This window comes from Manis pentadactyla, chromosome 7 (genome assembly GCF_030020395.1).
Source record: "Manis pentadactyla isolate mManPen7 chromosome 7, mManPen7.hap1, whole genome shotgun sequence".
Taxonomy (NCBI): Eukaryota; Metazoa; Chordata; class Mammalia; order Pholidota; family Manidae; genus Manis; species Manis pentadactyla.
Window position 1 is genome coordinate 93,826,287 of NC_080025.1, and position 21,395 is coordinate 93,847,681.

General features: G+C 37.2%; 1 protein-coding gene across 4 annotated transcripts in view; it reads right to left on the bottom strand.

Annotated features, from left to right (window-relative positions):
* Positions 1-1,874: 1,874 nt before the first annotated feature.
* The window catches only part of TMEM196 (transmembrane protein 196), a 58,829-nt gene continuing 39,308 nt past the window's right edge, over positions 1,875-21,395 (bottom strand). For 2 of the 4 annotated variants that reach the window (XM_057504570.1, XM_036877251.2), the window contains exons 2-4: positions 11,350-11,406; positions 7,182-7,436; positions 1,877-4,808 (exon numbers count right to left, since the gene is read on the bottom strand). In XM_057504570.1, the coding sequence (XP_057360553.1) occupies positions 4,749-4,808; positions 7,182-7,436; positions 11,350-11,406 (372 nt within the window). In that variant the 3' untranslated portion in view covers positions 1,877-4,748. Of the gene's footprint in view, positions 4,809-5,968; positions 6,043-7,181; positions 7,437-11,349; positions 11,407-21,395 lie in introns of all 4 variants that reach the window. The other 2 variants (XM_036877244.2, XM_057504569.1) reach the window with 2 other exon arrangements.

A 21,395-nucleotide genomic window follows, 5' to 3' on the forward strand; every position in this document is an offset into this window, starting at 1 on the left:
AGTGAGAGAGAGTGTTGCCTGGCAGAGCCACCCACAAAGGAATCTGTAGACTTTCTTTCCTTGGCAGTGAACTCAGAGGGTGCAAGGGGTGTCTTCTAGCCTCTCTCAGGATATTGTGGGCTGACATTGAGGACCTTTGTCCTAGTGAGAAGGCAGGGACCAATATCCTGATACATTAATAACAAGGAAGAGCCACCGTGAGTCCTTATTCCTTGCGATTTCTAATAAAAGGCTTGATGCAAATTTGACATGATTTTAGGTTTTTCTGTGAAAATTCAACCAAGTTCTAGACTTTCTCTGGCAGTTCTCAGTAACACAATACATTTTGGCTTTTGGGGTACGGCTTGCCATGTATTGTGTGGCCAAAGAAGTACAGCCTTTGGGTGTTTATGAAGAAAATACTTTGACATAAATAGTACCTAGTTGATGGGAAGGAAAATTAGCATGGATCCTAGTTCTTAAAGATTTCCAATTAAATGATAAAGCTTTCTGCCTATAATTAGTTAATGTTGATAATATTGAACTGTTAAAATATTGAAATAAATTTTTTTAGATCTGGAGTTTGACTTTTTACAATATATTTTTTGGGAAATACATTCCTAGGAAAAGACTCGTGTGCTGTAAATAATTTTCCTGGCAAAAAAAAAGCATTTTGTATAATATTACTAAACACACACATTTCCAGCAATTTCTGAATTGGTTTCCACTGCTGTAACTAACAACCTGTGATTTATGGATTTGGAATAAATGAATTTCTTGGCTGTCATATACTTTGAGTAAGAAATATTACATATGTTTCCAGAAAAATGATTTAAGGAAGAAAAGAGCGAAGTGATGCCAAGTCCTGAAACTTTACTTGGCAACTGTGTTCCAACCAAATGGTACTTAAGATGCTTTCTCTAAATTTCTGAAATGTGTTTGCTAAATAATCTTTGAAACTGTAGTTTTGGACATAAGGTTTCTAAACATGCCACTTTTGAGCTAATTCCATGAAAAAAGGGGAAGGCAGCATATTGTGGCTCTCACCTTCCCAAGCACAAGAAATGCTTGATAGGATATGAGCTGAGTAAATTTCTTCAAAAGTGGAAGTTACACAACATCTCATTTTACCTGTCAAACATAAAATATTTAAGTGGAATCTTTGCATGAGTAGCACAGTTTTTAATGTGAAATTTTTAAAGCAGCTTCTCAACTTTATTGTGGGTTTGATCTACACTGTATTTTTGCTAGTTTTTACTAGTTTTGGTCAGTCCATGGATTTAACTGGTCCACCAACTTCAAATTCCATGAAGCATTTGCCAACTCTTTTCACACATTCTATTACAATAATAATTGGTTGACGATGGAAGAGTCTGCTAAGTACTGAGGGTTAGGAACCTCTGTGTGCTTTTTCACTATTACCTATGTGAGTGTTTGCCTCTGTGTGCTTTTTGACTATTATTGTCCAACAGGACTTTCTGAGATGATGGAAATATTCTACAGTGATTGTCTGTATGTGGCTATTCAGCACTTGGAATATGGCTAGTTCAACTGAGAAGCTGAATATTTGATTTTGTTTTAATTAATTCACATGTAAATTTTAATAATCACATGCAGCTAGAATAGTGACTACTGTATCAGATAATAAAGGTAAACCTTAGAACAGTGAGATTATGACCCTACGCAATTCTAGTCTACCCTCAGAGGTAGCAGTTGCATTGGTCTTCTATGATCTGTATTTCCTCCTGCCTCCTCAGGGACATTGCCATCTTATTATGCTCATTCTGCCTGTAGCTTCACCTACTCCCTCTCTACATTTGAACACACATACATTTTCCTACCACAAAGAATATCCTTTCTTACTTCCATATCCTCTCGTTGGCACTCTGCCTGCTCATTCACAGCATCTGTCCCTGCCAATCTCCAAACAGCACATTTGTTCATCTAGCTATTGGGGGAAAGCATTTTTTGGTATCATGTTGAAAAGAAAACTCACAGCATATGTAGTTTCAAAACACACCATTTTATTACATAAACATATCAGTAAAGTCATCATACTGTGTTCCACTTCTAAACAATTATATGTGTGTATGTGGACACACACACACACTTTTAAAGATTTCCAAGCAGAGTCCACTTTTATTCTTCCACGCTTGTAACTGTGCCTTTTTGTAGCTAGTCTCTGCAGCACACCACCACACTAGTTTTACATATTTTTTTCTAATGTAGTATCACATTACTTTTTCCCAAGTATAGGCTCATACTAAAACTGTAATGTAGTCACTTAAAATAGTCTAGTTCATAGTTCAATGTATTGTGAAAATTAAATTTTTAAATACTTGAACAATCTCTTCCCAACTTTCCCTACATATCTCAAAAAGAATCACTATACATCCCAAATAAAGCACACTAAATAACTGAGCCCTGAAAGTACTGGGTTTAAACAATTACATTTAAAGACATACCTATATTGTTTATTTACACTGTAGATATTTGGATAACTGTGATGATTGCATCTCTTAACTCTATGTCAAAGCAGTGATATGCCCACTTTTGTCCTTTAATGGGTGGTTTCATAAATTATTTCAAAAGGTGTTAAAACAAATTATGGTGTATTCTAACTCTGTATTGTACAAACCTGTCTACAAAGAAATATCACCTAAAATTAGTGTTGGTGGTTATTCTTTCAGTACAAAGCACACCCTTGCATAAATTCAGTGGAACCACAAACACACAAAATATCTGCATTGTATAGATTCTCAGTGACAAAGATCACACCTGCTTGTGGCACCAAATGAACAGTGATGGTATTGATTCACCACTTGAGGCTGCATGTATGGGCAACTTCTATAATCTACTGGAGAGTGAAGTTATCTGTGTGAGTTGGGAGACTTCAAAAATCACACCAAACAGTCACAGTCCAGCTACTTCTTTTGATTACATACATTCAGAATTTTTCTGTGAGCTGATTTAAATAGGGTACATGATGATCATGTTGCTCTAAAACTAAAAGACCCTCAGATTTCCACTAACTGGAATTACTGTTATCTTGTTAGCACAATAACCCCATATTTTGCTTATATTTATAACATGTTCTCATCCTGAGTATTAAAGATGTTAACTTACCTATGATTTAATAAGTAACTCATAAAAAGGACTTGAAAATTGATTAGCTTTGGAGAAAAATAAAAGTATACAATACAGTGAGAGTTAAACATTTAAAAATAATAGAGTTCTTTATTTGTTAACAGAGGTTATATTCTCATAAATGTTTTCAAAGACCATGCTATTTTCTTGCTTATACATATTGTCATAGATTGCTATTTTAACATTCCATGATGGAAGAGAAGGATTGGATCTAGCTCTATAAATGTAAGCCTATCTTTTCATTTCCTCCTACAGATAAGTCTTTCAGGTTCTTTGGATATATGCATTCTTAAAAATGGTCTCTCTGTATTATTCCAGATGAATTGTAAAATAAACAAACAAAAAACCTAAATTAAATTTTAACAAAGCTAATGGTAACTTCACCTTTTGTGCATACATTATCATCATTGTCCTTTTATGTAACTTAATTGGACTGTAAAGTGTTTGAAATATAAGTACTGTGAATAATAACAAGTCATTATATCTATATATATATATTATAAATGTGGAAGTGTGTGATTTCAAGTTGTGTTTATAATCAGTATTAGTAGTTGTTATTACATAAATTCCATAATAATAGTAAAAGAGACAAATAATTAACGTATCTTTACACTACACTATTTAGATCATTCAACTCCATAAATATCAGCCACATATTTACTCATAGCAGACAGAATACAAAGAATAAAAATGAACAAATTTAGCAGAAATTAAATATGTGATTTTTGTGGGCATAAAAGGCCTTGAATAATTGTTTTCCGATCTCTGTGGGAATAGAATATTGATAATACCCCCTCCGTGTCATGATTTCTTTTCTACTACCTGTTTACATTAATATTGCTATAAATATATGCTGTGTATATTTTCAATATTTACAATATATATACACACACACACAGACACACATACTTTATTCTTAGGCTCATTCATGAACATGCAGACAAATCTGCACTGTATGATCAAAACATATTTATTTTCCTTAAATGATATTAATTTACAACTTGTCACTCTTGTGCAAAAATGCAAAAATATTGTACAGATTAGTATTGTCTCTCTAAAAAAAACTCTCTTTTATGCTTTAAGATTTTTGTCATTTACAAATAAATTATGAAATATAGTTCATTCACAAATTGGAAATAATTACAATGTTTTTACAACAAGGCATTGCTGAGGTTTTGAATTGTGGCATTCTTGAAGCCATTGTCTTTCAAAACAAAGACATTAATAAGTTATTGTTATTTCTTGATATTTCTGATCTTACTTTTTAATTACTTTTATGAAATATGTCATTACAAATCTAATACTCATGCTAGGCAAATAATGCTTGAATATGTAGATTATGAATCTATTTTATCTCTTCCTCTTTTTTTTGACTGGCAAGTCTTCTTTAGAACAATCTGGAAAGCCTGTTGAAATTACTGTTCTAGAACATTTCTGGGAAGTTTTTCATCCAATGAAAAAACTGAAGAAATAAATGAGGCAAATTGAGAACAATTTTAGAGGGTGCTCAGGAGAAGTAACAGCAAATGCAAAAAAAAGTTTTCATTTAATCTCCTAGTCTTTTGGTATTTCCTTGCCTCATGAAAATCCTAAAAAAAGTTCAAAATTCCTTAACACCTTGATTATACTCTTCCATTAAATATCAGGTGGGGTCCTCCATTGCTCATGTTGTCTGTCATTTCCTGTTAGGAAAATAACATGCATTAATTAAAATTCACTTTCAGAGTAAGTCAGTGATTTGGTTAATGGATTTGCAAAACAAATTTCAAGCCACTGAAAAACTTGCCAAGTTTTGGAGAATCCTTGATTGATCAAGGACTGATATTGTTGTTACATCTGAGGAAATGAAATTTCATGGCATCTTGGAGCACATGAAAATGCTGAGTGACAGTCTTAGACCAAAGTCTTCTACCCACAAAAATAGTTCAGTATCTCCCCAGCCCCCTGAGCCTCCCCTTTGGATCAGCTCTGTTTTGGAAAGACCTCACCTAGAAAGAAGAAGATGGTTAAATGCTCATGTTTCTCCCACTGTATAGGCTCCTCTGCTGAGTATGTCAGCAAACTGCCCATATATTCTAGGGGTTACTTTTATTCTATAGAGAAATGTGCGACCTTTCATGAAGAACGGAAGAAGACCCACAAGTGGATCGTTGCTCATTTGTGACTGGGGATCACTAATAAATCACAGTGGGAAAGATTGTTTTTCATGATGCTATCACTCATACAGTAAAAAAAATAAAACAATTGGAAAGCCTCTTAACATATTTTTTAAGGATGAATTACTAAGAAGTTACTATTTCCAATTATACTATTTAACCAAAGCAAGAATGGTAACTACTTTAAGCAATCCAAAATATGGGAAATAAATTTGAAAATATCACATCAAGTAATTTTACCAGAAGAAATCTTTCATATGGAACTTTTACTGTATTAGTGCCAAACTTTGTTATCTGCTCATGCAATTTTGGCATGAGGGAGATACAGTTTGTCTTTATCAGACACATCTATTATTAAATACAAAACTCTGGTCTGTGAATGATGATATTGAGTCAGAATCATGATGTAGCAGAGAATAGAAGGAGCCATGAGTCATCCAAGCAGAATGTGTTTGGATGCTTACAGACAGGCTGACTATTTCAAATACTCAACCAACTTGCAGGCTGCAAGCCTCTGCCATATAGGTTTATGTCAGGTCCTCAAAGAAGTTCTCTTGAAATCGATCCTTTGAGGAACAACATACCAGCATCAGTCCAGACTGATGTGCTGACATAATGGCTTTCAGGAAGACCCAGCGCTTCCTGGAGTGACAGTTCAACATGTAACTCCCTAGAGATCAGCGTACCTTGTAGGTAACTCTGGTGTCGGGGGCACCACCGGGCAGCTGGGCAAGTCGGTTATTTCAATAGCCCTCAATCTCTAATATAAATATAACAATCATACAATAAATATTGCACAAACATGAATACAGAAAACTAAATCACACATGTATAAAAATAGAGCACAGAAGAGCTACTATGCAAATGTATAATGATGATCTAATTTTAACAACCCGTTTCTTGAAGTTTTCAGTCCTGCTGTTTGTACCTTTAACTCTTTTTTAAGGACGTGGGGGATCTGTTTAAAATTGCGTTTTTGAAACAGTTTAAGAGCATTTACTTTCCTTAGCTGACTGTATAGATGGTGTACAAAATGGAAACATAAAAATACAAAATACTTTTTTCTTCAAAATAACATTTTAAAGAAATATGCAATAGCACTTCTTGCTACACTTTCTCCTACTTCGTGGCTAACAGTTGTTATTTCCATGCTCTCAAGTAAAATGTGATGTGGCCGTTATATTAACGAGTTTATTTTACAGGTGTTTTATCTTTTCCTTAGTAGATGTAGTAGCAGGAACTGAATTATGAAATATGTGTAAACTGTAGTAGAAACAGCTCACTGTATCATTTGTCCTTTTATGCGATAAATGTAACTTCTTGTTTGAATGGGTTTCATGAAACAATTATGTAAGGAACTTTATTTAGAATAGAGGCAGAGCTACCTAAATATGCATGAAGTTTAGATGAGAATTAAATGAAGCTTTATGTGGATTGTAATATCTGCTCTGATAGGCAAGGCTTTTTGTCGCCTTATTAAAAGACCCCTTTATGCTTGAAAATCTCATTTACATAATCAAATGCATCTGCTTACAAGCATAAGGAGTGAACTAGAAAGGGGATTTCATCCAGTTTTGAAAACCAGTATTACTGAGTTGAGACTGTATTTAGTTTATGTGTTTTTCCTCAGTATAATACATAAAAATTAGTATTTATAATGCATTCAATATGTTATGAAATGCTATTTTGGGAACAGTGCTTTTGTATAGAAAGACTACAAAATTATGTTGAGAATAGGTGTACCCCAAATTTCAGAGAAAAAAATAATTTAAAAAATACCTATTTGTACACAAAATCCAATTCATCAAATTCTCATCTAAGGCTGCAAATGGATTCACCTCGATTTGACTGCAGTCTTCATCACCTGAGAGCAGTGAGAGGAAAAGGCACAGAACTCACTTTCTCAGCCATTTCATGAGAGTGATGCAGCGAGTGCTCCCTTTCTGAGAACATCCTCCTCTGTTCGTAGCTGGCTAGCCGGCAAGTGAGCCATGAAGAGAGGGTGCAGCCGCCAATCCCAATGCACGCAAGAGACATGGAGGCGAGATGCAGAGGGTAGAGGGAAGAGGTCTTCTTGGTCACTGCCCGGAGGAACTGGAAATTCAAGATGCCCCCTATCAGTCCACAGATGCAGCAGGCAGAAAAGAGGATCATCTGATAAGGAAAAGAAAGTGGGTGTTAAAGGGGAAGGAACAACAAAGCTGGCGAGGATGCAGGGTACCGTCCTGCTGTGGGCGGAGGATGGCTGCGCTGCCCTAAGAGAAGTTCCTGGGTGCTTCTCAGAAGATGGGAGCTCCCCTTTCACCAAGTTTCTATGCCCTCTGACTCAACAGGGAGGGTGCAGACCCAGCCCTTCTGGAATTAACAGCTGACTATATACAGACCAAGGAATGCTCATGAAACCTCTGAACTCTGAAGTAAGAAAATTTGTCTTCTAGGTAGCTTCAGATTTAAATAATATTTATATCTATTGTGTGCCACTATGGAACTGGAACAGGTATCATAGCAATGAACCCACCCAGCAATCCTCTGAGAGAGAGAATTACGCATTTTGGAAAACAAATGGTGAGCAGATAACACTCACATTTAGGGATGGAACTCAGATTCTCTGACTCCATCCAGTTTCACTATGTTAACCCCCCCAAAATATCTAAATTTCTTCTCATCAAATTGTCATTAGTTCTGTTAAGCTTCAAATCTTTATACACTGCTCTAGCTAGGTGAGCTTAGGGAATTTACTTAACTCCTTTTTTTCACTCATAAGAATTTTATTGTATGGGTATCTATTTCCCCAAAAGGTAGTTTAGGGACTCACCGTGAACTGGCCCTTGACTTTACAAATCCTTTGTTACTCTGTGGCACCACAATGAAGAATATACAATAGATATTTCAAAACTATTGTTGGGTTGGTAATTTTGGAGAAACACAGGATGTGGCTTGTTTTTAATGCTACTATTGGTTTGACCTGGGTCTCTATTAATAGAACTAGGGGATTTTATTTAACTTAAAGATCATAGAATCCCCAGAAGAACCAAGCACAATGTTATTATCTGCATCGTATATGTTTGGACAATATTTAATGAATTTAATTGAATATTCCAATAGAGCTAATAATTTTATTTTATATTTGCATCTAGCCTAAATTCTCCTGTGAGCTATCATGATACTTTATAATATGATACTAATTTAATTATCCAAACATTTCCATTTTTCTCTGGAACACAGTCTCTTCATCAGTCACTTCTCTTGTTCATCAGTATAGCTTGTTCATTCTCACCTTAAGGATGTTTTTCATTTCCTGGAAATTATTTTGCTTTTTTCTTGGACTCCTAGATAGAAGAACAAATAGTCCTAACTTCCTCAGAAAGGCTTCCTGGACTTTACTGATCTCCTTTGGCAAATTTCCACAGGGCAAACAGCTGTATAACTTATTTTAGCATTTAACCTTAAACTATCAGGTATTATTTGCTGTTAACAGTTGTGTTTAACAAACACTTGTTGAGTCCCTAGGATCAGTTAGACCCTGAGCGAGGCAGGAGCTGGCTTTTCAAGAATAGCTCATAGTTACAACCCTTGAGAACACTGTAGTCTTGTGTGAGAAAAGATACAACATTCCAACATGGCATGGCATCTATGGAGAAGGAATGATGAACGGGTTGCCCTCAGAGTAGGGAGGAGGGGAATTTAACCCAACTAGGGGTTTCAGACAAGGCCGCCTTGACAACATGTCATCTGAGCTATGTACATGCAGTTCCCAGCAAATTGTAGGCCTTGGATGTGTGAAATGGCACAATGAGGTAGCATGTGGGGAGTAGTTTGCTGTGTTTCTGTAACTTAAATTCAGCATTCCTTATTTTGTGTCTCACAGTACTTATTACCAAAACTGAAAGCCCAGAGATGGATAATTATATTCTTTTAAAACTGATTAAAATAATACTAGGCATCAATTGCCAAGTAATTTAATCATTAACTATTTGAAGTAGTTTTATTTCCTTATAAAGTATACTCAGATGGCATGTAGTCTTTGGGGAGTATATTTTGGTGTTTACTTATTCTCAGAAAATAGAGAAAGATATTGCATTGTAGTCTTCAAATAATGAATTACTACTAATTAAGAAAATAAATTATAAATTTAATTGACCATCACAGAAAAACAATCTCCTGATGTTATTCTTATTAATTCTTTAAAGGCATGACACTTCATCAACCTGTGCAGATGGGACATTCTTACCTAGGAATTAGCATGTTAAAAATCTGTACCCAAGTGTATAACCATATACTATTTTCACATCTCACCAGACTGGAGATCCTAGACTCCAGAAATATATGGAGTAGAGAAATTTTCACACTTTGATTGAAGGGTAGTGAATCCTTGACAACTAAATGTGAGAACTTCAGATGATACAGGAGGATACAGTAGATGGTAGTTTCTAAAAAGTTCAAATCTTAATGACTTTTTTCCTCTAATAGCTTGTAAGAGAATTAGAAAGACAGAAGAAAGTCACATCTTTAAAAAAAAATCTCTTCCCTTCTGCTACGAACCGAGTGTCTGTGTCCCTGAAAAACTCACATGTTGAAGGCTCAACCCCAGTATGATGGTATTTGGAGTTGGGACTTCTGGAAGATCATCAGGTCATGTAGGTAAGACCCTTGTGAATGGGGTCAGTGCCTTCCTAAAAGAGATTCTAGAGAGCTCTCTTTCCCCTTTTGCCTTTGGAGGATGCAGCCAGGAATTTGCAGCCTAGAAGAGTGTCACCACAGCCCGACTCTGCTGGCACCTGATCTGGGACGTCTAGTCTCCCAGACTGCAAACGATAAATTTCTGTTGTTTATAAGCCACCCAGTCTATGATACTTGGTTATATCAGCTCAAACTGACTTAAACATCATCCTGCCCCTCTTGTCCCTCCCCCACTCCTCCCTTTCTCTCTTTTTCTCCCTCCTTCCCTCTTTTCCTTCTTTCTTTTTCCAAGAAATCATTCATATATAGACATAAAGAGTCTTGGCAGAGGAAAAGCTTAGAAAGAATGAAGACCATGTGTGAATAGTGATGGGAGAATCATAGATGCGAATTATAAGCCTCCAAAAAACTTTTTACCCAAAGGTCTCCCCTTATGTAATTAAAAAAAATTACATCTCACATGTCTAAGCAATGGGGACCTCTGTCTGTTTTGTTGCAACAGGTATTCTCACAAAGAAAGATACAACTGGAAAAGGAAGTTAAACAAAACTACTTGTAATGTTCTGCATTCCTTGTCCCCCAGATGACTGGCTTCTCCTGGAAAACTCTTTCCAGGCTCCAAGGCTACTTTCTATGGTCCATAAGTAGTATTAATATATAATACTATATATCTTTGCCAAAATAAAGATCTATGATCTTTCCTGTTGTACTCAACAAAATAAACTATGCTTTTTCCTTCTTTCCAACTCTCAAAAAATGTCATGGAAGGCAGTGGGGAATCCACACATCAGCATGCCTTTCTTTCTCTTGTAGCCAATGTGAGAGTCAACTGGGACAGAGTTCCATAGCCCCCAAAACCCACAATAGTACCATAAAACATCTGATAATACTTACATTTGCATGCACAGTAATCAAATATAATTAAATAAAAAATATTCTGGAATTAATTGTAACTATAACAACACAGCTGTTTTGTAAAATTAACTTCACAAAGTCAGTAATCCGTAGACCCAGTTCCATATTTAAACAGTTAAATTTCCCATGAACTCAAGTTATGTCTTTTTCAGCTTGCTGAAGAATTCATGTGAGTGTCTGGGAGCCTATAAACTGGAAAAGTGGAGATTCATCCACAGAAGTCATTGAATGTTGCATGCTCATGTATTTAAAGAGCATATCAAACCTTTTCTTTCTTGATCTTTTGTCACAGTCTCAGATAATCTTGATGGTTTTCTTTGAAAATGAAAAACCCAGGGTTTATTTGTCAGTTTTCCTTTTATCATAAATGAGTAACATTCAGCATGTGAAAGTTGGCTAGTCATCATTTCCTTTTCTGAGTTCTTACATTTCAAATACTTCAATGCACAATACAAACAAGGCAGAAACTTACGACAAGTCCAGATTTTTTTTTGGCGCACAGGATTCCACATATGCCACAGAGAAGAAACTGAAAAAAAAAAAAAAGAATAACAATTATTTCATATCCAAAAATAAGAGAACCCTTCATTTTTAGCTCATGGTTCACTCATGACACTTGCCCCAGGGAAGCTAAACATTTTACGTTACCATCAAAAGCTACAAAGGAAAATAATCTCATTCTAAAACATAAGAGACAAAAATGCAAACTCTAATGAAAACTGTGTTTTTGCAAGGTTGATATAGGTATTGAGGGGTTTAAGCAAAACTTGAATCAGTTTTACCACCAGGCAAAATTTTGAGGTAAATGAATTTAGAGTTTTGTTTCTTCTATTTCCTTTCACTGTTTTCTTACCCCTTCCTTCTTTTTCAGGGAGAAAAGTAGTGTGATACATTCATTCATGCTAAGCAACTAGAAATCCATGGGTTCTATTAAGGTAGGGAATATAGCACCAATGAAAAGCTGAGGCTTCAGACAGGAAGATTTTTTCTTGTAGAGACATTCTTTGTACTTTCAAACTATGTCAGGTAAAATAGCTACCTCTTCATTCTACCAGAAATATTGTCCTTGTGGATGTGTCAGAAGAACACATGGGGATGAAGCTATGGATGGTGTGTAATTCCTTGTAAATAAGTACACTGGTGACATAATTGTTTTGCAAAAGCAGTTGCATCAAATCATCTACCAACAACACACTATTAGACATTTTCATTATCAGAAAATGATAATTTGTTTAACTTGGATAGAAACACTTGAGTCCGTTTGAATGCACATTTATACATACTTCTGGCTAGAGGTACGCCATATAAATAAACAATACATTCATTAATAAATAATAAGCCCACTAAAGGCTTTCAGATTAGCAAAGAAAACTTTGAATGTATCTAAGTTCATTTCCATTTGAGTTTTTTTTTAAATGTTGCTATCTCAAATCAGAATTAATAACATAAATGGTTTTAACTGATATTTCACACATGGATAGATTTTTGAATATACACATCAAAATATTCCAAGGATTATCTGAAATAAATCATATACTTGTGAGAAGCACCACCAAAATTTGATTTTAAAAAATAGTTAAGGGAAGTTTCCCTTTGCAGGGAATTTTCTGGAGAAGGGAACAAAAGGATTATAAAGGAGGTAATGTTGCAGTAAGACGATTAGATCAGAATACAAGGATATATAAGAATTGGGTATATAATATAAATGATCTTTCAAATGAATGGTGAAAAAATGAAGACCATTTATTCAATAAATGGAATTAAGACAACTTGTTAACCTTCCCTAACATCATATACTAAAAGGTGTATGAAACAGTTTGAATATTTAAATGCATAAAAATATAAATGTAGTAGAAGATAGTAAGGGTAAATACTTATGTAATTTTAGAGGAGTGGAAAGCATTTTCTATACATAGCAGCAAAGTCATAGACCAAAATGGAAATTACATATAAGTATTAATACATAAAATTAAAATTCTGATACTAAAAAATACAATTCTCAAAGGCAAAAAAATAATTAAGATTATATTCAGAAAGTATTTCACATGCAAAGGTTTAACATTTTATGTGCATAAATGTATCAAAATAATTTTAATATCCTAAAACTGTTAGAAGATAGGAACTCAGAACTTTATGATACTTGAATACTTGCATTATTTCCAGAAGCCTTAAAAAGTTTCTTTTGAGTGACCATTTCCCCACCCCACTCCTTATTTTCCTAGGTCTAGATGATCTTGTCCTCTTTTGGGCTTTTTCTTACTGTCTTATATCTTCTAAGGTTGTGCCAAGACATTCCAGTTTGGACCAATTCTGTACCTCTCAGTGCTTCCAAGCTTCAAATCAAAGCTGTAGCATGTCCTTCTCCTTGCTTTCCTGCTAACCCGTTATTTACTCTGTAAGTCAACTCACCCAGAACTCATTTTTAAATAATCTGAAAGTAATGTAGTTCTGTGTTCCTTGGATCTCCTGAAATCTATAAACATTGCCATATTTATTCACAGCAAAGCCTGAAGGCACCTCAGGACCATAAGCAGAGTTCTTCATGCCAGCCCCTCGGGTAGAACATCTATGTGGCAATAAAATTGCTTCTCTCTATTGTCCCACTAAGACAAGGAAATTCAGGGCTTGGAAGGAGGAAGATAGCGTAGAAGGGGAATCAAACAATATTTTTCCACTCTCCATCAGGCATGGAAATACATCCCAACAGTTAACTTTTCTTAGGCTAGCCCAAATCCACATTCTTTAGAGGAAAACTGTAATCTGAGAAAAAAGAGACCCTTGTAAGGGGAAGGATATAAAATTGTGGAATTTCTGAGGTGGCTTTAAGGGATCTTGGCTGAAGTTTAACTAATTCACAGTTTATAGAGAAGAGTAAATGAAGTACCAAAAAGCAGTAAAAAATTTCTATTTCATTGGCTACTTTACCCCAAATCAGAGCACTGGAAGCTCTTATAAGATGACTCAATTCAGCCATTGAAGTTTGCAAATGGGGAATGAGAGGTCCAGACAAATTTAGTGACTTGCTCAAGGTCACACATCAGAATCACAGATCACATATAATCTAAGGCTTTATTAAGTGTGTAAGTTAATTTATTTCTAATTATGTGATAGAAACACTTTTCCAAAGGATTTTAGTGCTAGCGCAGTGGGCACTCTAACTATAAGTGTTCAATGAATATCCGATCATCTATAATCCCTCTCCTTGCCCTTGCCATTGTTAATGTTTGCTGGGATAAATAGATTAGTTGATTAAAGTCTAAAATTATGTTATTAGAGGGAGGAGGGGCGGAAGATGGCGGCGTGAGTAGAGCAGCGGAAATCTCCTCCCAAAACAACATATATCTATGAAAATATAACAAAGACAACCCTTCCTAGAATAAAGACCAGAGGACACAGGACAATATCCAGACCACATCCGAACCTGAGAGAACCCAGCGCCTCGTGAAGGGGGTAAGATACAAGCCCCGGCCCCGCGGGAGCCGAGCGCCCCTCCCCCCAGCTCCCGGCGGGAGAAGAGCAGGCAGAGCGGGAGGGAGACGGAGCCCAGGACTGCCGAACACCCAGCCCCCGCCATCCGGGCCAGAGTGCAGACACAGTACGTGCCCAGGGGGCCCTGGATACTAGGGAAACAGGGCAGCAAGAACAGTGAGCGAGCACTAGAGGCCGGGTGCCGGAGGACATAAGAAAAGCGCGACCATTTTTTTTTTTTTTTGCTTTTTTGCTGTTTTGTTTTGGCGAGCGCTTTTTGGAAGTCTTAAAGGGATAGGGACCCCAATACCAGGGAAACAGGGCAGTAAGAACAGTGAGCGGGCACCGGTGGCCTGGCGCAGGAGGACACCAGAAGAGCGAGCGCCCGTTTAAAAAAATTTTTTTTCTTTTTTTTTTTTGCTGTTTTGTTTTGGCAAGTGCTTTTTGGTAGTCTTAAAGGGAAAGAGACACTTTTTTTTTAATTTAAAATTTTTTTTCTTTTTTTTTTTGGTGGTCGTTGTTTTGATTTGGCGGGTACTTTTGGAAGTCTTAAAAGGGCAGGGCAGGACACTTAATCCAGAGGTAGGGAATCCGGGGATCTCTGGGCACCCTAACCCCTGGGCTGCAGGGAGCAGGGAGGCCCCTTACGGAGATAAATAGCCTACCAGCCGCTCCTGCTCCAACGCGACTCCACCACTTTGGAGTAGCTGCCCGAGCCAGGCCACGCCCACAGCAAGAGCGGAGATTAACTCCATAGCAGCCGGGCAGGAAGCAGAAACCCTGTCTGCGCGCAGCTGCCCAGCACAAGCCACTAGAGGTCGCTGTTCTCCCAGGAGAGGAGGGCCACAAACCAACAAGAAAGGAAGTTCTTCCAGCCGTCACTTGTCCCAGCTCTGCAAACTATTCCTATCACCATGAAAAGGCAAAGCTACAGGCAGACAAAGATCACAGAGACAACACCAGAGAAGGAGACAGACCTAATCAGTCTTCCTGAAAAAGAATTCAAAATAAGAATCATAAACATGCTGACAGAGATGCAGAGAAATATGCAAGAGAAATGGGATGAAGTCCGGAGGGAGATCACTGATGCCAGAAAGGAGATTGCAGAAATGAAACAAACTCTGGAAGGGTTTATAAGCAGAATGGATAGAATGCAAGAGGCCATTGATGGAATTGAAATCAGAGAACAGGAACGCATAGAAGCTGACATAGAGAGAGACAAAAGGATCTCCAGGAATGAAACAATATTAAGAGAACTGTGTGACCAATCCAAAAGGAACAATATCCGTATTATAGGGGTCCCAGAAGAAGAAGAGAGAGGAAAAGAGATGGAAAGTATCTTAGAAGAAATAATTGCTGAAAACTTCCCCAAACTGGGGGAGGAAATAATCGAACAGACCACGGAAATACACAGAACCCCCAACAGAAAGGATCCAAGAAGGACAACACCAAGACACATAATAATTAAAATGGCAAAGATCAAGGACAAAGAAAGAGTTTTAAAGGCAGCTAGAGAGAAAAAGGTCACCTATAAAGGGAAACCCATCAGGCTAACTTCAGACTTCTCAACAGAAACCCTACAGGCCAGAAGAGAATGGCATGATATATTTAATACAATGAAACAGAAGGGCCTTGAACCAAGGATACTGTATCCAGCACGACTATCACTCAAATATGACGGTGGGATTAAACAATGCCCAGACAAACAAAAGCTGAGGGAACTTGCTTTCCACAAACCACCTCTACAGAACATCTTACAGGGACTGCTCTAGATGGGAGCACTCCTAGAAAGAGCACAGCACAAAACACCCAACATATGAAGAATCGAGGAGGAGGAACAAGAAGGGAGAGAAGAAAAGAATCTCCAGACAGTGTATATAACAGCTCAATAAGCGAGCTAAGTTAGGCAGTAAGATACTAAAGAGGCTAACCTTGAACCTTTGGTAACCATGAATTTAAAGCCTGCAATGGCAATAAGTACATATCTTTCAATAGTCACCCTAAATGTTAATGGGTTGAATGCACCAATCAAAAGACACAGAGTAATAGAATGGATAAAAAAGCAAGACCCATCCATATGCTGCTTACAAGAAACTCACCTCAAACCCAAAGACATGTACAGACTAAAAGTCAAGGGATGTAAAAACATATTTCAAGCAAACAACAGTGAGAAGAAAGCAGGGGTTGCAGTACTCATATCAGACAAAATAGACTTCAAAACAAAGAAAGTAACAAGAGATAAAGAAGGACACTACATAATGATAAAGGGCTCAGTCAAACAAGAGGATGTAACCATTCTAAATATATATGCACCCAACACAGGAGCACCAGCATATGTGAAACAAATACTAACAGAACTAAAGGGGGATATAGACTGCAATGCATTCATTCTAGGAGACTTCAACACACCACTCACCCCAAAGGATAGATCCACCGGGCAGAAAATAAGTAAGGACACGGAAGCACTGAACAACACAGTAGAGCAGATGGACCTAATAGACATCTATAGAACTCTACATCCAAAAGCAACAGGATATATATTCTTCTCAAGTGCACATGGAACATTCTCCAGAATAGACCACATACCAGGCCACAAAAAGAGCCTCAGAAAATTCCAAAAGATTGAAATCCTACCAACCAACTTTTCAGACCACAAAGGCATAAAACTAGAAATAAACTGTACAAAGAAAGCAAAGAGGCTCACAAACACATGGAGGCTTAACAACACGCTCCTAAATAATCAATGGATTAATAACCAAATCAAAATGGAGATCCAGCAATATATGGAAACAAATGAAAACAACAACACTAAGCCCCAACTTCTGTGGGACACAGCAAAAGCAGTCTTAAGAGGAAAGTATATAGCAATCCAAGCATATTTAAAAAAGGAAGAGCAATCCCAAATGAATGGTCTAATGTCACAATTATCGAAATTGGAAAAAGAAGAACAGATGAGGCCTAAGGTCAGCAGAAGGAGGGACATAATAAAGATCAGAGAAGAAATAAATAAAATTGAGAAGAATAAAACAACAGCAAAAATCAATGAAACCAAGAGCTGGTTCTTCGAGAGAATAAACAAAATAGATAAGCCTCTATCCAGACTTATTAAGAAGAAAAGAGAGTCAACACAAATCAACAGTATCAGAAACGAGAAAGGAAAAATCATGACGGACCCCACAGAAATACAAAGAATTATTAGAGAATACTATGAAAACCAATATGCTAACAAGCTGGGAAACCTAGGAGAAATGGACAACTTCCTAGCAAAATACAACCTTCCAAGATTGACCCAAAAAGAAACAGAAAATCTAAACAGACCAATTACGAGCACAGAAATTGAAGCGGTAATCAAAAAACTACCAAAGAACAAAACCCCCGGGCCAGACGGATTTTCCTCGGAATTTTATCAGACATACAGGGAAGACATAATACCCATTCTCCTTAAAGTTTTCCAGAAAATACAGGAGGAGGGGATACTCCCAAACGCATTCTATGAAGCTAACATCACCCTAATACCAAAACCAGGCAAAGACACCACCAAAAAAGAAAACTACAGACCAATATCCCTGATGAATATAGATGCAAAAATACTCAACAAAATATTAGCAAACCGAATTCAAAAATACATCAAAAGGATCATACACCATGACCAAGATTCATCCCAGGGATGCAAGGATGGTACAACATTTGAAAGTCCATCAGCATCATCCACCACATCAACAAAAAGAAGGACAAAAACCACATGATCATCTCCATAGATGCTGAAAAAGCATTTGACAAAGTTCAACATCCATTCATGATAAAAACTCTCAGCAAAATGGGAATAGAGGGCAAGTACCTCAACATAATAAAGGCCATCTATGATAAACCCACAGCCAACATTATATTGACCAGCAAGAAGCTGAAAGCATTTCCTCTGAGATCGGGAACTAGACAGGGATGCCCACTCTCTCCACTGTTATTTAACATACTACTGGAGGTCCTAGCCACGGCAATCAGACAAAACAAAGAAATACAAGGAATCCAGATTGGTAAAGAAGAAGTTAAACTGTCACTATTTGCAGATGACATGATACTGTACATAAAAAACCCTAAAGAGTCCACCCCAAAACTACTAGAACTGATATCGGAATACAGCAAAGTTGCAGGATACAAAATCAACACACAGAAATCTGTGGCTTTCCTATACACTAACAATGAACCAACAGAAAGAGAAATCAGGAAAACAACTCCATTCACAATTGCATCAAAAAAAATAAAATACCTAGGAATAAACCTAACCAAAGAAGTGAAAGACTTATACTCTGAAAACTACAAGTCACTCTTAAGAGAAATTAAAGGGGACACTAACAGATGGAAACTCATCCCATGCTCGTGGCTAGGAAGAATTAATATGGTCAAAATGACCATTCTGCCCAAAGCAATATACAGATTTGATGCAATCCCTATAAAACTACCAGCAACATTCTTCAATGAACTGGAACAAATAATTCAAAAATTCATATGGAAACACCAAAGACCCCGAATAGCCAAAGCAATCCTGAGAAAGAAGAATAAAGTAGGGGGGATCTCACTCCCCAACTTCAAGCTCTACTATAAAGCCATAGTAATCAAGACAATTTGGTACTGGCACAAGAGCAGAGCCACAGACCAATGGAACAGACTAGAGAATCCAGACATTAATCCAGACATATATGGTCAATTAATATTTGATAAAGGAGCCATGGACATACAATGGCGAAATGACAGTCTCTTCAACAGATGGTGCTGGCAAAACTGGACAGCTACATGTAGGAGAATGAAACTGGACCATTGTCTAACCCCATATACAAAAGTAAACTCAAAATGTATCAAAGACCTGAATCTAAGTCACGAAACCATTAAACTCTTGGAAGAAAACATAGGCAAAAACCTCTTAGACATAAACATGAGTGACCTCTTCTTGAACTTATCTCCCCAGGCAAGGAAAACAACAGCAAAAATGAGTAAGTGGCACTATATTAAGCTGAAAAGCTTCTGTACAGCAAAAGACACCATCAATAGAACAAAAAGGAACCCTACAGTATGGGAGAATATATTTGAAAATGACACATCCAATAAAGGCTTGACGTCCAGAATATATAAAGAGCTCACATGGCTCAACAAACAAAAAACAAATAACCCAATTAAAAAATGGGCAGAGGAACTGAACAGACAGTTCTCCAAAAAAGAAATACAGATGGCCAACAGACACATGAAAAGATGCTCCACATCGCTAATTATCAGAGAAATGCAAATTAAAACTACAATGAGGTATCACCTCACACCAGTAAGGATGGCTGCCATCCAAAAGACAAACAACAACAAATGTTGGCGAGGCTGTGGAGAAAGGGGAACCCTCCTACACTGCTGGTGGGAATGTAAATTAGTTCAACCGTTGTGGAAAGCAGTATGGAGGTACATCAAAATGCTCAAAACAGACTTACCATTTGACCCAGGAATTGCACTCCTAGGAATTTACCCTAAGAATGCAGCAATCAAGTATGAGAAAGATCAGTGCACCCCTATGTTTATCGCAGCACTGTTTACAATAGCCAAGAATTGGAAGCAACCTAAATGTCCATCGATAGATGAATGGATAAAGAAGATGTGGTACATATACACAATGGAATACTACTCAGCCATAAGAAAAGGGCAAATCCAACCATTTGCAGCAACATGGATAGAGCTGGAGGGTTCTATGCTCAGTGAAACAAGCCAAGCGGAGAAAGAGAAATACCAAATGATTTCACTTATCTGTGGAATATAAGAAGAAAGGAAAAACTGAAGGAACAAAACAGCAGCAGAATCATAGAACTCAAGAATGGACTAACAGGTACCAAAGGGAAAGGGACTGGGGAGGATGCGTGGGTAGGGAGGGATAAGGGGGGGAGAAGTAGGGGGGTATTAAGATTAGCATGCATGGGGGGGTAGGAGAAAAGGGAGGGCTGTACAACACAGAGAAGGCAAGTAGTGATTCTACAACATTTTGCTCTGCTGATGGACAGTGACTGTAAAGGGGTGTATAGGGGAGACCTGGTATAGGGAGAGCCTAGTAAACATAATATTCATCATGTAAGTGTAGATTAGTGATACCAAAAACAAAAACAAAAACAAAAAAAAAAAGGGCAGTTCCTGTGTGGTAACCTCCAATGAGTTCTACACAAGGGTATAAAGGGCATATAAAAGTGTAGGCAAAGGGTCTGTTTGCGTTTATACAGAAGATCAAAGCCTAATTGGGCTACCCCGAAAATGAACTAAGATACGACATGAAAGAGAACTTCCAACATCAGCACTCTCTGGAAGATTCATGCCAGAAGATGATCATCAAAAAACCCCAACAACGATCCACGCACTGCTACAGCTGTAGATGCACTCATCCCACCAGCTCCTGGACTTGCCATGGGAATGAAGGAGATATCTAAGCTGGCCTGTGCATACAGTAAAACAACAAATTTGACTGGATCTATACTGTTGGAACTCAACCAAGAATTAGGAGAAGTGCAAATTGTAGAGCTCCAAAATCTTACAACTACAGACTATTTACTGTTAAAAGAACATAAGGGATGTGAACATTCCCCAGGAATGGGTTGTTTTAATTTGTCTGATTTCTCTCAGACTGTTCAAGTTCAGTTGGACAATATCCACCATATCATAGATAAGTTTTCACAAATGCCTAGGGTGCCTAACTGGTTCTCTTGGTTTCACTGGAGATGGCTGGTAATTACAGATATGCTTTGGTTATGTAACTATACTCCTATTATGTTAATGTGTGTGCGCAATTTAATTAGTAGCTTAAAACCTATACATGCTGACGTTACTCTACAAGAAGATATGTCAAAGAAATAATCAATCTTCCCATGTTTTCTTCCACCTGCTACTTCTATAGCTTTTCTTCTTCCTTCCTAATTACAACCCTTAAATAGAATTCGTGCCTCATATCAAATTTACCGAGTATCATAATTCTTCCAAGTGGTAAAGATACCTCAAGACAAATGCTGGACATAGAAGCTACAGGGCATAAATATGCAA